This window comes from Moschus berezovskii, chromosome 12 (assembly GCF_049115385.1).
Source record: "Moschus berezovskii isolate FMDL1 chromosome 12, NW_MosBer_1.0, whole genome shotgun sequence".
In the NCBI taxonomy this organism is placed as follows: Eukaryota; Metazoa; Chordata; class Mammalia; order Artiodactyla; family Moschidae; genus Moschus; species Moschus berezovskii.
In genome coordinates, this window is record NC_142471.1 from 62687938 (window position 1) to 62704918 (window position 16981).

At 46.7% G+C, this 16981-nt stretch overlaps 1 protein-coding gene across 47 annotated transcripts in view; it reads right to left on the reverse strand.

Moving 5' to 3' along the window:
* SORBS1 (sorbin and SH3 domain containing 1) overlaps positions 1-16981 on the reverse strand; it is a 231392-nt gene that overhangs the window by 64986 nt on the left and 149425 nt on the right. For 24 of the 47 annotated variants that reach the window (XM_088842154.1, XM_055425031.2, XM_088842160.1 and 21 more), the window contains 5 exons: positions 15423-15452; positions 8812-8984; positions 7166-7229; positions 5269-5343; positions 4858-4920 (listed from right to left, as the gene is read on the reverse strand). In XM_088842154.1, the coding sequence (XP_088698280.1) occupies positions 4858-4920; positions 5269-5343; positions 7166-7229; positions 8812-8984; positions 15423-15452 (405 nt within the window). The remainder of the gene's footprint in view (positions 1-4857; positions 4921-5268; positions 5344-7165; positions 7230-8811; positions 8985-15422; positions 15453-16981) is intronic. The other 23 variants (XM_088842187.1, XM_088842186.1, XM_088842175.1 and 20 more) reach the window with 2 other exon arrangements.

The following is a 16981-nucleotide window of genomic DNA, read 5'->3' on the forward strand; positions in this document are numbered from 1 at the left end:
GTTAGGCATCAGAGAGTCCTGGCAAAGGGGCCAGCCAAGAACACAGAGTGCAACAGGAATGGGAAAGGAATCAGCAGAGTAAATAAACACCCATGTCTGGGGGGCCCCAGAGACCTGGGTTGAATTCCTTACTCTGCCACTTGCTGTGTGACCTTTCACAAATTACTTAACCTTTCTGAGCCTCACGCCCTCACAAAAATGAGGACTTACCTCACGGAGCTGCTGGGAGGATGAATATGAGATAACGATTGTGATGCAGCCAGCATGCAGCCTTGTATTCAGTAAGTGAAAACGGAAGTGTTAGCTGCTCAGCCATGTCCAACTCCTTGTGACCCCAAGGACTGTAGCCTGCCAGGCTCCTTTGTCCATGGGGATTCTCCAGGCAAGAATACTAGAGTGTGTTGCCACTGCCTTCTCCAAGGGATCTTCCCGACCCAGGGATCGAACCCAGGTCTCCCACAGTGCAGGTAGATTCTTTTACAGTGTGAGCCAGGGAAGGGCTCAATAAATGGCAGTGGTAGCAGTTACTGCGGTGGTTGTGCTATTATTATTATTAATAGGATTATGAATGTGAAATGCAGAGGTGCTGGCCACCACACTGCTGTTTCCTAAAGCAGGAGGCAGTGGCAGGGCTTCTGAAGTGGTTTCTCTACAGCATGTTCCTGTGGCTCCCACTTCAGAAGGAAAATGTGGGCAGGATGTCCGAAGACTCAGTCTAGCAGACCCTCTGTGGTCTCGCTGCAACGGTGGGTAGTGCTGGCTCTGGTTTATCAACATTCCTTCTCTCCGCTCTCACAATCAAAAGACCTGGTAGCATCTCAGATGCTAGGAAAGGACATGTGCCTTTAAGAGAGAGTGAATGCTGCATGCTCACTTAGTCGTATCCTCCGACTCTCTGTGATCCCATGGACTCTCTTCATGACCGCATGGACTGTAATCCACCAGGCTCCTCTGTCCATGGGAGTGGGTTGCCATTTCCTTCTCTAGGGAATTTCCCTACTCAGGGATTGAATCCAGGTCTTTTGCATCTCCTACACTGGTAGGCAGATTCTTTACTACTGAGCCACCTGGGAAGCCCTTTAAGGGAGAGGCTGGATGGTAGGTAACTCATAGACAAGTAGCTCATAGGCAGGGGAGAGTGGGTCAGGTGAAGGTTTAAAAGAAAAGGGAAGTAAAACTCATTTGCTTCTTAGCCTTACTTCAGGGTTATTCCCAAAGGATTTCTGGTAAATCATTTTTCTTTTTGTAAGCTTTCTAGGGACCAGGGTATTATAGAGAAATTATAAGAAATAAGTCTCCTGAATTCATTCTACTCTTCCCGAATTTCCTAGCCTCAATCCCTCCCACTACCCCTTGAAATAAAGAATGTAACATTGCTCCTTTCCCATAGAGTGGTCTGAAAGATTAGAAAATGATTACAAAGACTGCTCCTTGTTGGGATTTATGGCTTTTTAAAAGCACACTTTAAATCTCATTGATTAAAACATGATAATTCTATTTATCTCCTGAAAAGTCCAGCCAGAAGTTTACTTTTTCACTCTAGCTTGAGGGAAGGAGGAGGTGGCTAAGCTTGACATAAACTTTCACACAGTCCTTTACTATTTTGGAGAATCAGCTTTGAGACATTTAGAAATGTCTTTTATACTGTATAATCAACTAGAATTTAGAAAAAAAGCAGCAGCCCTTAGGCTAGGTTTTGATAGGTTTATTGCAAAAAATTCTAGTTTCAAATTCTGCTTTCAAACAAAACAAAAAAAGCAGCAACAGTCTTCTTCCCTCAGGGGACAGACTCAGAATGACAGCTCACATTTCTCAGTAAATCTATTTTTTAAATGCTCATTTAAAAAGGCTGCCCTTGTGGCTCAGCTGGTAAAGAATCCACCTGCAAAACAGGAGACCTGGGTTCGAACCCTGGGTTGGGAAGAGCCCCTGGAGAAGGGAAAGGCTACCCATTCCAGTATTCTGGCCTAGAGAATTCCATGGACTGGATAGTCCATGAGGTCACAAAGAATTGGACATGACTGAGCGACTTTCAATTTCAATGCTCATTAAAATCCATGGGTAGAGCCTGCCTTGGTTAGGCACTGTGCTGTGCTAAAGTAGCTTCAGTCGTGTTGACTCTTTGCGACCCCATGGACTAGAGCCCACCACACTCCTCTATCCATTGGATTCTCCAGGCAAGAATACTGGAGTGGGTTGCCATTGCCTTCTCCAGGGAATCTTCCCGATCCAGGGATCAAACCTGCGCCTGTTATGTCTCAGCATTGGCAGTCAGGTTCTTCACCACTAGTGCCACCTCAGTTAGGTGCTAATCTGTCTTTAACACCCTTCTTTGAAAGGTGTAAATCTTTCCCATGTTAAGAAGGGTGTGCAGAGCCCAGGGCCACTGACGGGCAGCACAGGGCTGGAGAGGCACTAAGGGCAGGGCTGAGGAGGACCTGCCGAAACTCACAGATATCAACACCACAAACCAGAGGCTCTCTCATTACTTAACAAAAAAGTAAAATGACAATAACAATGCTTTACAGGGAGCTAGCTCAAACACTGCCCTCGCTTGCAAAAAGCCTTCATCTAATCGAATACATCTGTGATCTGCGTCTGGCTGTCATCCAGGCAAGAGCGGGGGCGAGACACAACCAACCCTGTTTTTAAAAAAATCTCCAGGCAAGAAGACTTCTTAGAAACTTGTGTTAAAGTCTAATCATCTTGGTTATTATGATTCTTTTATATCCAATCTAATTTTTTCCTCTTTATTCTTTAAGACGATTTCTTCCTTGTGGGTCTTTTAAAATAAAAACTAGTAAGGTCTGCTTCATAAATTATAAGTGAAAAGTTATCATGTCATCCTGTTTATACCCCATGGTAAAATAAGCCCCACTCTCTCTCTTGTACCCAACTTGACGTGAACCACCAAACAGACGTCATCGTCAGCCAGGGTTGCTAGGTGTGGCAGTTGATGACATGGCAGCTCTGGTGTGAGGCTAGAAGGCAAAACCCTGCCTGCAGCCCAACAGCCAGGCTGACTGGACACCGCTGGCACTGCCTGCGACAAGCTAAGGCATTCTTCCAGGCCAATGGGAGTCACCATTTTCCTCCACAGGCCTCCTCCAGGTGGCCTTCCTCTGCCCGTGTCTATGGGATTCTGCACCTTCAGGCATGCTGTGTGCTGGTCATCTTCCTAGAAAGGAATCCTAGCTTATGAGAGGGTTGGGTACTCATGTCCAAAAAAGCACAAATCAAAAACTGCAGTTGATTAAAAGTACCCTAAAAAAATTTCCCACTCATCCTGTTCAGCCCACTGTGTCTGAAGCAATGTTTTCGCTAGAATCAGCACCTCAAAGCAAAAGACTAGATTATCCCACACCAGAGACTCTTGCTGAAAATAAGGAGGTCACTGATTAAAACGAAATCATCAGCTTTAAATTTTGTAAGTATTGATTCCTTTGGCAGACTTTTCTTTTTGTTCAAAATAGGCCCCAGGCGTGAAAGTGCTGGAAACCACTGATGAGCACACCACAGGGAGACTGAAAATGGAATCTAATATTTTAACTAAAATTGTGTCAAATACAGCTCAGCACATCTACTCATGTGCGTTAAGTGATCAATAAAAGTTTGGTGAATGATCGAACAGACGACTTCACCAAAGATGAGAAGGGTTGAGCAGGGTGATATTCTGAGCTAAACAGAACAGAGACGAACTGAGGTGGGGGCAGCACTGGTCTTCATCCTTAGGAAAGAACTCAGATTCTGTGGTCCAAAGCCTTCACTCACCAACATTCTCCAGGCAGGTACTCAGGACCTACTGTGTGCCAGCAAGGTTTTCTGTGGCCTTCTGGACATGTGCTCTTGCAACTGTCACTACGCTGGACCTAGTACCATGAAGTAGACTTGTCTAATTCCCTGCCTGATGTGAACTTTGGGGGCAGATGATATCTCTTATTCACGGCACTATCCTCAGTTCCCAGGACAGTGTCTGCCACACACAAGTGCTCAATAACTACTTGACTGGACGAAGCTCAGAGCATTCAACACATCTTATACTAGAAGAGAACACAGTTAAAGTGCCTCCTGCCTACCCCCACCCACTCCCCCTTTTCTGGGTCACTCATCTGAAGAGCAGACAATCCTTGAGATCAGAATAATTCTCAGAATGTTGCCCTTCACTCACCTTTCAGAACCTTCTTTTAGATTTAGACTATATACTCCAGAAAAGAAGTGTGGCCACTCTCCCCTGGCAGGTCCAAATTCCTAGCCAGCTCTTTCATGAAAAGGTTTCTAGCTTGGCCAAAACCCTTATTATGTTTCAAGGGATATCATCGCCCACCATGACTGAATCCCATATCTGGATACCTCTTGGGGAATTCCCTACCAAGAAAATATACCTGGAGATACACTGAGGACAAGAGGAGACCAGTGGAGAGTGAGCCGCACCTATGGGAACCCGGTAATGTTTCTCTTGCTGATGCTGGCTCGTCTAACTCCTGCCCATGAACCCTAATGACTCAGCTTCCCTGAGTCACTGCCCGGCCACCAGCTCCACGTGACCACCCCAAATACAAAGCCCTGGGTAGCAGGGGGCAGGCAGCTTTTCCCAGAGCCCCACGTGTTCAGAGCATTACAAAGAAGCCACATTGGTTACCCCATTAATCATGTCAACTTCAAGGGAACAGGATGAAAATACCATCTGGATAGACTCCAGTCACACAGTTAGCGAGGACTTGAGAACACCACAAAACACATGGTTACAGGGAAGCAAATGATGGGGAGACAGCTCTCGGCCACCAGCAAGAACCCCAAGGTGAAAAAGATAGTAATAGCACTGCTACAAAGACAGGCACGTGGTTTTCCTTTAATTACCTTCAGATTTAGGACTAGGAGTAGATGCAGGAAACTGGTAGGTAGGAGTGTAAGGATTGTCCTCTGTAGCAGAGAAAAGCAGTGGATTGTGAAACTATCCACCACCAAGTGGAGGAAGTGACAGATCTCCAATTGACTCTTTCAAATGACCGATTACCTATTTTAGTATTATTAAAGCACACGGCATCACACTTGAAAAGAGGTTCAGTTCAGTTCAGTTCACAAAAGAGGTTAATGAATTAGAAAGGATTTGGTTATTTTCATATGGCACATCATGCAAATGAGTGAAATAAAAATTTCTGCCAACCAAAAACGATTATAAAAAACAAAATCTAAAAGCCAAATCTTATTCCTAAAATGGAACTATAAGAATTAATTTAAGGCTAGATACACTCTCTAAGTTCATGGTACCTTCAGAATTTTGCTGGATTTCAGGAAGTTCAGGGAATTTGTACGTAGGGAAATAAGGGTTTTCTTCAGGAGTGTCTAGGGAGAGGAGAGGGTTTGGGAGAGAGAATAGAGGAAGACACAAATGGAGAGAATGAACAAACAGAAATCCACACACAATTCAGGTTCCTTGAATTCTGGAACAAACTAAGCTTCACCAGTGATGGAAGAAACTCAAACTGCTTTTAAAAATCCAGTCCTTTTGCCTGAATTACTGAGACACCTTTAAAGACACAACATCACTTCTCTTCTTAGACAAAGAATATATAAAGGCTCCAAAAAGGAAGAGGCATTCAGTACAAAGCTTCAAACTTTCACCTTGTATAGGCAAAAAAATGAAATATGCTAATAAACAGTGTGTAAAGAAAACACTATCATCAAATGATTTTTATTTAAAATAGCAAAGCTTGTGCCACAGACATTAGAATCGGGGCAAATAAGTGGATTCTTAATGTTTCAAACACCTCTCTGCCTAGGGCAGGTAGTTTTGTTCAGAATCTGTAATTTAGCTTAACAGCTATAATATATGAGAAGATTGCTTGAGGAGCAGAAATACATATTCTGCTCATATTCACATAGGCACCTGTGTCTCAGTATTCGGGTCACCAAAGCGGGTCTAAACGTGAGAGACACAGAGCGCTGGAGGAAATGGACATTGGCTTCGACAAGTGACCAGTAGGATGGGCATCATCTGAGGGCTAGCGTGTAGCATCTCCACCATGACTGGGCTCATCTACCTTAAAAAGAATGAATTTACTCCTGGCTCAGAAACACTAAATACTGAGCATCTCAATATTTACAAAAGAGTTTGAAGAGGGGCACCGCCAGTTTCATTCTGAACACTGCAGGAGTTGATGAATGCCACGAGCTGGCATCCACAGTTAACCAGAGAGACCAATTATCTGCAGCCCAGGCTGATCAGATCCTGACCAGAGGCTTTTCCTTTGCCTTCATGTGTCATCTGTGCCAGGCGGCCAGACTGGATTTGGCCACAGGGAAGGACAGGATGCTCTGCCCACCAGAGCAGTGGTACCCTTCCCATGGCACAGCTGCATCCCTGCCCAGCAGCTGACTGGCAGCATAGGAGGATGGGAGCTGTTTGGGAGCATTGATCTGGGGTTCTCCCACCATGCTGGGTCCCCTGCTGACAGCCTGGCAGGCCCCTGATTAGGAAGCACTACTCCCCCAGCTTGAGCAGTTTTGTAGTGTCAGCTCTTGACTGTCTCTTGGGGCTACCTGCCAAGTGCTGGCTTCCAGCTGAGGAAGCTGATTTTTCATATTAACACCACCATACAGGTGCACCATGCATCCTACTTCACAAGGCAGAATCTGCACTCATTTGGACCTTGCAGCTTCCCTCAGAAGGAGGCAAAGAGGACAACACACAGAGAGAGGGGTACATGATTGGTCCAAGGTCACCTGAGTACTTGGGGAACTAAACCCAGATGAGAACATTTTTAACTCCCAGTTCATGCCTTCTCAGCTTGCTTGGCCTACAAGGCAGTCATGGGCTGACACTGGGAGGTGCACCTAAAGCCAAAAGCAGGTGAGTGTCGAAGCTGCTCACAGCCCAGACAGGCAGATGCTGAAGAGCACAGGCAGGATGCTGGGCTCAGCCCGCTGCATCCCCAACATCTGGGAGGGAGGACCTGGGAGCTGCCCTCAGCTCCTCCCACACATGAGGCAGGCACACAAGTTCTCCTGCCCGCTCTGTTCTGAAGGCGCACGGCTGGGCTCTGGCAGGTCAGGGCCTAATGAGGTTAAGCCGCGGGGCCCAGTCTGCCAGCCAAGTGAGTTTAGGTCCTCACTGCAATAGTCAACATACGGGCACAGCTCAGTTTCTACAAATGAAAATCAGTACCTCTGTTTAGTTTGTGGATCTGTTTAAACATGGTCTTGTACCAGTCTTTTGATCTCTCGGTGTTCTGGAGAAAAACAAAGAGTAAAATAAAATGGGAATCTCAGCACATTTCAGAATTTCTGGGATTACAAAAGCAAAATGCAAAATGACAACGTCCCAAGTCAAAATGCACGTAAGTCTATACATCTCTGTGAGCTCTCATTTAAACCTTTCTGTAGAAGTGTATTTAAGCCACCTGCATAGGGCCAGGTATAGAATGCATACATCAAGACATAATCCCTTACAGCATCCAATGCCGGAGAATTTCCATCCTAACCACAAAGCTGGGTAGTTTTTTAAGATAAAAATAAAACAAGGAAAGAGACAGATAGGTGGTTAGATCAAATACTTTCACTTCCACTTAACAGATGAGAAAATGTGATAAAATCAAAGCGATTGCCTGAGGTCACAGAGCAGATGAGATGGTCAGCGGGAAGGCTGCCCAACACAAGGGTTAGAAAGAAGGGTCTGCTCAGTTGTGCAATCGGAGCAAGTCATCCTTCCTTAGTTCCCAGTTCCTTATCTATAAAATGGGAATGATATTAGTATCTACCTTATACGGTGAATCATGCTTAAATGAGAGTGCATTTGGAAGTGGAAGATGCCATCATTATTAGTAACAAGTCCTTCTACCACTTATTATTTCTTAGGACCACGTAACATTTTTTTTTTTTTTTGCTGTGGTTCATGGCATGTGGAATCTTTCATTTCTCAACCAGGATTGAACCTGTGCCCCCTGTATTAGAAGTAGTGAGTTTTAACCACTGGAACACCAAGGAAGTCCCACATAACAGTTCTTTTGAGGCTTAGTCCACTGCTGTTTCTATCAGCCTCCCTCCAAGGGACACAAAAACCTTTGCTCAATGGAAATCACAGAGAAACACACCTCAGGCAGTGGTCTGGTCCTGGCATATGGAGAGGGATGGGATTCACCCCAATCCAGTTTCAAAAGTGAGGTATCCCTAGGAACCCAGGGCCTGCAAGAGGCTGGTGAGTCTGCAGGGCGGGGAAGGTTGGGGCAGGGCTGCTAAGAGACCCACCCTGTCCGAGGCCCTGCAAGCTGAATGCACCCTGTGAGTCCCTCAAGAGTTTCCTACTTTCCCGGGACAACAAAGTTATCTCCCACCTCTCCACCAGGGCAACTTCTTCCTGAACCCGCTGCAGCAGGAACTCTGAGCCTCGCACCCTGTCCAGGGTTCCCTAAGCTTGGACCACAGAATGATGATAAAGGAGACAGGGAAATAGGGCCCACAACCTTCTCCTCTTGAACATGCACGTGCCCACAGCCTCTCAACAAATAAACAGCCTTTCTGTTCTATTGCACAGAAACCACTCTGCCATTGTTCCACCAGTTTCTCCCAACATTCATCTCACCACAAAATCCTGTTCTCCTGGATTCAGTAACAGCTAACATATGCCTTGGGAAAAGCTGTCACCCAGCTCTTAGAGGCTCCACAGGCCTCTGTGGGCTTGAAGAGGGGACAGTGCTGAGGATCCTCCTTTTGGGATCTCTGCCACCCACAAAGGGAGTTCACGTGGACTCGGGTGTACACCTGTCACCAGCTTAGGACAAAGCCTAGGAAGGACTTCCAGGTCCACACTCGTACCCTGAGTGGGATGCCCACTTCATCCATGCAAACATCGCTTAGGTCCTGAGTGCTCTTGGCCACCCGCTGGCTGTCATCCTTTGCCTTCCTCTCAGCAGCCCTGCCAGGGGAGCTGGGTTTTTCCTGAGCTGGTGCCGAGTCCTGCTCTCCCACTCTTCTTTCTGAGACAGGATCTGGAAAAGAAAAGCAACCTTAACTGAAGCGCTTGTGGTAGTGCCAAAGCAGATTCCCCCCCAAACAATCCAGCTGGGGGAAAGTGTTTGCCAATTTGCAACTGGAAGGAGCTGTGCTTTGAGCACGGGTCAGCACACCAGGGCGCAGCCCCCAGCTTCTGTAAATAAAGTTTTATTAGAACACAGCCACAGCCTGCGAAAAAACACACTATTTATGGCTGCTTTGGAGCTACAACAGCAGAGCTGAGTAGCTGCGACAGAAACCGTATGGCCTGCGAAGCCTAACATGTTTACCATCTGGTTCCCTTTTTTTTTTTTTTTGTATTTATTCTTTATTTATTGAATGAAAGATTCTTTAAATTCTGTAGTGTTTTATAAATTTTTAAAGTTTCACACATACGATTTCATATAATATCATAACTCTTTTTCCCCCTACCCTTAAATACTGCCCCTCCCCACACTGGTAAGCCCTAGCTTATTCTCTATGTCTGTTTGCTTTGTTTTTTTCACTAGTTTGTTGTATTTTTAGAGTCCACATGTAAGTGATATCATCAGCATTCGCCTTTCTCTGACTTATTTCACTTAGCACAGTGCCGTCCAACTCCACGAATGTTACTGCAAATGGCAAATTTTCCCTTTTTATGGCTGAGTAGTATTCCACTATACACACACAGCACATCATCTTTATCCATTCATCTGTTGATGGACACTTACACTGCTTCCATACCTTGGCAACTGTAAATAATGCTGCTATAAACACTGAGGTGCAAGTATCTTTTTGAATTGGTGTTTTTGTTTCTTTAGCCATATACACAAGAATGGAATTTCTGGGTCAGGGGTAGGTCTATTTTTCAGTTTTTCCAAGAAACCTCCATACCATTTTTCACCCATTTGACCCTTTTAAAAAATATGTAGACAGTGCAGGAAGTGCCCTACAGAGGTTTGCACCTGGTGCTCGAGAAATCCAGGTAGTTCTGACTCTTCTAGGAAGTCAGGGAACAGGTAAATCCACAAGAGAGTGGCCAAACACTACTTGAAAGTTCTTGTTTCACCTTGGGGAAGTCACTTAACTTTTCTGTTCCTCTGTTTTCTCATTCAAATATGCGGATAACACTTCAACTGGCCAGCTCACATCCATGTGGTAAGGTCCTAATAATATAGCTTATACCAAATGCTCAGAAAACAGTAAACTGCTAAAAGGACATTAAGGCTTATATAATTCAATTCAGGATCAGAAGTTACAGAGAGCTAATACGCATACCACATGTGGTCTATAGAGTATAAACTTAGTGTATTCTGTTATTCCAAGGCATGTTATTTATTTACGGAGGGCATTTACTAAGTAAGCGCCTGCCAGGTGCTATGTGTTCACAGGCACTGTGGATGCTATGCGTTCACATAGGTGAATTCACATAGGTGCTGTGGACGGGGGGTGCACCTTTCCTAGCCTGGCCTTCAAGGAGCTCATGGTCTAGTGGCAGAAAGAGCAGGACAGCCAGCAATGAGAACAGAGACAACCAGGGCTGACAGAGGAGTCTGCACCCAAATCAGCCAAGGAACTGGGGTGCAGGGCCACCTCTCAGAGGAGGGGTCAGTCAGACACATACAGGAGGGGAACAGTGCTCCCAGCAGAGGGAACAGCATAAGCAAATGCCAGGGGCCCCTGAACTCCTCTGAGCTTATCCTGTGCCAGGCATTGTGTTAAACTCTTAAAGTTCATAACCTCATCTCATCCTTCCAATAACCCTGTGTGGAAGAAACTACCATCCTCCCTCCATCTACAGGTAAGGGAAACAAAGCACAGAGAAGTCAAGTTGCCATCCTGAAGTCACACAGCAGCACACGGTCAAGCTGGGATTTGGCCTCGTGTCCACCTGACTTCAGTGGTCCTCTCTGAGCCACATCCTGCCTGGCCTTGCTCAAAGAGGGGACCAGGGTTTTGCACTTGACAGACTGACCTGATCTAAACAGAGAAGTTGGGAAAGGGAAATGGGCTGGAGAAGGCAGGGAGATGGCTACCTCCACTCCTTCGACAGAGTAGAAATGCCGTGGAGACCTTGAAGAAGTATGAGAGCAAAGCCCAGGAAGAGGTCCCAGAAGAGGGTGATTTTGGAGCCATCAGCACAAAAGTGATGGCTGAAGGCAAAGAGATGGATGAGGTCAGCAGAGGAGATGACAGCAGAGTCAAGGGTCAAAGTCATATACTGAGGAATGTCATGGTTACAGGATGAAAAGCAAAAAAATGGCATCCCATAAGCTTGCAGGAGTCATTGGAGGGACAGGAGATGAAACCAGAGAGAAACAAGCAAGTGTCACCGAAACCAGAGAAGACAGAGTTCCAAGAAGTGGGATGTAAAATGCGTCAGAGGAAAAAAGAAAAAGCTGAGGAGGCAGTATTATCTTAGGCAGAAAAAGAGTCACAGGATCACTCTGGAGCAAATTTCAGGAGGGGAGTGAGGGGAGATGCCAGGTGGCAGGGAAAGGGATGAATCCGTGAGCAGGAAGTGGGCAGTAAGTAGGAGCATGGAAGGAAGGAGTGTGTCAGGATCCGCCCAATCTCCAACAAGCTTCTGAAACAAATACTCATTCTGGGGCCGCAGAGAAATTTCTAAATGCTCTGTGTTAGACAGCTTTGCGAGTGCTTCAGAAAACCTCATCATCTAATTTTTTTTTTAGGATATAGGGATTTTCATTCATTAAAATGATTTCTCATAGCACTGATTTTTTTAACTTTTTATACAATTTTTAAAGGTTATACTCCATTTATGTGCGCTGAGTCACTTCAGTTATGTCCGACTCTTTGCAATGCTTGGACTATAACTCGCCAGGCTCATCTGTCCATGAGATTCTCTAGGCAAGAATACTGGATTGGGTTGCCGTGCCCCCCATTTATAGTTACAACAAAATATGGTGCGATCCAGCCTTGTAGCCTAGCTTACACCCAACAGTTTGTATCTCCCATGTGCCCTCTTTCTCCAGGTCACCACTAGTGGGTTCTCTACTTCTCTGAGTCTGCTTCTTTCTTGTTTTATTCACTAGTTTGTTGTATCTCTGACACCATCACCTTATGCTTTAAAGGATGCTAAGATTAGACTGGTTTTATGGGATGAGTTCTCAGACTCCCAGGAAATTCTAACAGGAGGACTCAAGGATTTGGCGGGAGGCCTAGGAGGGTGGGGGGATGTCAGGGTGGGTGGATGTTGACTTACCAGAGTTCACCCTTAACATGGCTCTGCTGAACATTCTCCTCCCCCCCGGAAAAGCTTTGTCTAAGTGTGATCAGGCAACACAGATGAGGCTGATTTCAGGCTTAGGGACGCTCACAGTCTGCACCCTCTACTGTCGTCTTTTCAGGGAAAGATCACAGATATGCCAATCTCAGCATTTCCAGACCCAGAGTGACTCTTAAGTAATTGTTAGGGCAGGTGGCTCAAGCAACAATCACTTAATTGCAAAACTCAGGCTGACAGTCCATGGATTTGTTCCCAAGCTGCCAGCGTCCTTTTGATCTACAAAAATTAACTCTGAATGATTTTATTTTAGAAGCCTGTGATCATGTGACTCGTGATTGACTGGGTTTCAATACACAGAGGGCTGAACTGCAGCCTCTAAAGAAATGTTTCTTTATACAGTGAAAACCCAAGGTGGCACTTCACTGTACCACGCAGGTAACAGGGCCACCCTCTGACATCTTATGGGTTACAGTGAAGTCTTGCTGCTATTTCTCACTAGGCAAACACATGACATCCTGGAGCATTTCCTTCTAGTTTTATACTGTGCTTTCAAAGGCAGGTCCTGGAAAGGGCCACTGAATAAAGGATGCTGCTGACAACCTGGACAGGGCATCTGTGTTTGTGAGAGGTGGAAAAGCATTCCTATTCTTCACACCCAAACTCCGTGATTGAGGAACACAGCCACACTTGCACTTTCCTCGGGGAAGGGAGGGTGACCTCTCTGTACCCTTTGCTGGCCCCTCTGTCCCAGCCTTTGTTTTCTGGTCTTTCTACCCAGGGGACAAGAGATTCATGAGGCCAAATCCCAGGTCTCATTCCTGGATGAATCTCATTGAACATGAAGCCCCTTAGAAGTTCAATACAAAATCTGTTATGAGAGGGAGGTTGGTGGCCCTTTCAGGGCCCATCACCACTGAGGCAAGGGCCAAAGCCACACTCTCCTTACTCCAGATCACCAGCCCCACCAGCCCTCTCTCCTGCAGGAGCTTCTGAACAAAACAGTGCTCTTTCTTTTTAAACAAAACTACTTTTAGTGAGTACCTATGTCACGTCCCACTCTATCAAACACTATTGGTGGATCTGTCCCAAAACTAGAGGATGGAAGCGCTGGGCTTATTTTAGAGCAGAGGAAGTGGCCTGAGTCTGCCAACATTAAATAGAAGCCGTGATATTCACAAAGCACCTTCCAGGGTACAAAGCACATGCCCCCCTCCTATCACATAGGAGCCCTTATTGTTGCTGTTCAGTCACTCAATCTGACTCTCTGCGACACTATGGACTATAGCCCACCAGGCTCCTCTATCCACTGAGTTCTCCAGCAAGAATACTGGAGTGGCTACCATTTCCTTCTTCAGGTGATCTTCCTGACCCAGAGGTCAAACCCACGTCTCCTGAACTGGCAGGTGGATTCTCTACCACCGAGCCACCTGGGAAGCCCCACAGGATCCCTATAGAGCCTTTCCAAGGCAGGAGCAAGGATTACCAAGCCTATTTCCCATATGAGAAAACCAGTTCAGAGAGGTGAAGTCACTTCCCCAGGGGCAAACAGCTACTATAAAAGAAGGACCAAACTCTGTGTCCCGAACTTGTATTGAGGCGCCCTTTCAGACTCCCAAAGGCAGGAAGGCGCCCAGAGGAGCTCCTTTTCAGAGCCACCCTATGCTCAGCCACCTGAATGAAGTGGGCTGGGGCCAGGCAGCTCCTGGAGGGGCCACAAAGGGCACCTGAGCTCAGCCACAGCTTGTCCTGATCCTTCAGCCAAGTCCTGATAAAGCGGAGAGGGTGTGAGAACCCTGTATCTTCTCCGCCCGTCTCTCCACGAATCACAAGGACAGCAGTGGGAGAAAGGGACCCAGAATTCATGGAGCAGCTGCTCAAGAAAACAGTGCTTCTGTTATCCACCAGATCGGGGTCCTCAAGTCCGGAGTTCATGAGCATCTGCAAATCCACCACACGTCACGTGTTTGCATACGTGTGGCTTTTCCTTGAGACTGAATCTACTACCTTATTTAGAGCCTCCAAATGAGTCTGTGACCAAGATGACAAGCCATGATCCCACACCACAAGCTATTCCAGGGAAGCACAGTTCCCTGATATAGCCCCAGATCCTGGCTCGGTGCCTGACGCTGAGGCACTCAATACAATAACAAGTGAACCAACGGAGGCACCGGCTGACAACAGTAACTCACGTCTATCAAGCGCTTACGAGCACCAGTGCTAAGCTGGTGACAAGCAGAACCCAGAGGCGCTCACTACTGCTTTCCCTATTCAGCAGATAGAAAACTGACTTCATAGTTTAGATCATCAGGAAGCTGCCTAAGGTCACACCATCAGTAAGTGGGAGAACCAGGATTCCGGCTACACAAAGTCGGAAGGAAATGCCTAAAACATTCCCATTCCTGGGTTCCCTCCCCACGCCAACCTTGTCCCAATTCTGCACACTTTATCAAAGAGTGAGCCCTGATACCTGATTATACTTGCAGTCACTCCCTGACACTGTTGACCCTTGAAGAAACTTGCAACTCTGGTGCAGTCAGTACAGAGGGCAGCACTAGAGCCACCAGGGAGTTGGTGAGAAATGCAACTTCTCGTCTATTCCCATGACACCCAATCTCTGGAGGGGTGGCCCAGGGATCCGGGATTTGGCCAGGTCTCCAGGAGGCTCTGATGCCCCTTCAAGTTCAAGAGGCAGTGCTCTTCTGCCCTCCTCCAGGCACTGCTGGTCTGGAAGCTCTCCCCTAGGTCCATCATCATAGGGTCACCTACTAGCACTTGGCGTTGCCAGCCAAAAAGAAGAGGACATACCCACATTTCCCAGTCCCAAACCTGTCACATCCTAGAAGACAGACAGAAGCAATAGGACGGTGCCTTCTTCAATGACACTGGCCAGGAGCACTCCATCTAAAGCACAATTCCTTGTTGCTGTTATTCAGAATAGAATGTTCTTACCCATCAAGGTACTTATCACAGGCCCACTGGACACATATAACTAGTTTGTACTGTTAGGGTACAGCTACCAATCTGCAAGTTCCAGGGAGGCGGCAACCATGCCTGTTTTGATCATCCTTGCAGCCAGCAATAAGCTGAGTTCCCAACACATCAGAGAAGCTCGCAAGACTTCACTGACTGAACACATCAGGTGGTGGCCAGAAGATGGCTTTAGCAGGAACACGTGTTAATGTGTAAATAAATATTTCTCACCTACCTGAAAGGCTACTGAGTCGTTTCTGCTGTTCTGTGATAAAACAAAAAAAAATACACAGTGTAAGTGAGATTTAAACAGACACAGTAAGCCCAAGAAGTTCTGGCACAACTCGTTAGGATCCCCAAATCTGTGTCTCACTGTCCTTTGAGCTTAGATGCTAAACTGGTATGTTGTCCAGCTGAATACAGGGGTATTAATGTGGCTTCAGCATCTGGGTGGAGTGTCTCCTGTCCCTCTGCCCCCAGGACTCAGAGAACTGTCACTGTTTTCGGGTTGTTCACATTCTGTATTAAGGTGATCCGAAAACTGAAGGAGACCCTCAGCTCCCCTGGTCTCAAGAGAGCAAGACCTTATACATTCCAGTCTTGGTACCTCGGAGGAAATGGAATCATAACCATGCCAGCTACCATCTGAGAGCTTCTACACACCGGACACTGTTTCCAGAGCTTTCACTCGTGTTAAGGCTTTTAATCTTCACAATAACCCTAGCAGGTAGGTCAGCACTGGCTAAGAGACCTCAGTCAAGAGGCACAAACTACCCAAGATGACACTGAAAATCAGAGCTGTGTTTAGAACTTGGGTCCCCCAGGTTTCTTTTCAATTCTCTAATCACCAGGCCCGGCTGCTGCTTAACATCAGAGGTCCATTGGTTTCCCATCCTCCCAGCACCCTCACAGAGGGAAAGCCAGCATCTCCTCTGGAGAGTTTGGTGTGTACGTGCTTTGGGATAAGCACAGAAATGACATTTACCTTCTACAGATACTAAATATAAAGCAGCCACAAGTATAAAAATAGAACATTTGCCAGTCCCTGGGTGCTGTCATCATCCCCCTTGGCTGCGTCCCCACCCTCCTTCCAGAACCAGCGTGGCAAGAAATAAACAGAGCAGTAGGGGAGCTCGCGGCTGGTGGAAGCTGCCGTGTTCATGTCAGGCACATGGATGAGGTTCGCACCGGCGGGACCACAGAAGCTCAGCAGAGCCCCAGTTCAGCTCTGCCAGCAACCTGTCAGATGGCACTGACCAATCACACAATGCCTCAGCCTCAGTTTCCTTCTCTGTTAAAGTGCTCATTGAATCTATGGTTCCCGAATGCTGGTCTCCAAGATGCAGGCAAGGCCTTCCCCAGCAATCAAGAGGATGTTTACTCAATTGATGAGATGATGTGGTGTCCTGCCTCTGAGGTGTGGGGGAGCTTTTCTTTCCAATTAGGAGACGTGTGCAACGTGGATCACAGCAGTTGCTTTTCAGGAGTGTTATTTAGGGCAAAGTTAGGAATGAGCAGTCCTAGGGTGGTCCCCAGACTGTTTCACGTGACCATGAGATCCAGAAATTTGGGACCACCAAGCTCCTGTCCCCCAATGTGGTCCATGGATATGTCTTGCAAGCTTGCTAAGATATGCAGAACCTCTCCCCAAACCCTCCCTCCTCACACACCAAAGATGCTCTGAATCCAACTCCTAGCATTCTACATGCCCTGTGACCAAGAACCTCCAAGGCACCCAGTCCTGAGAGTTTTCCAGTTCAAACTCTGCTCCCCAGACTGATGGTAAGCCATCTG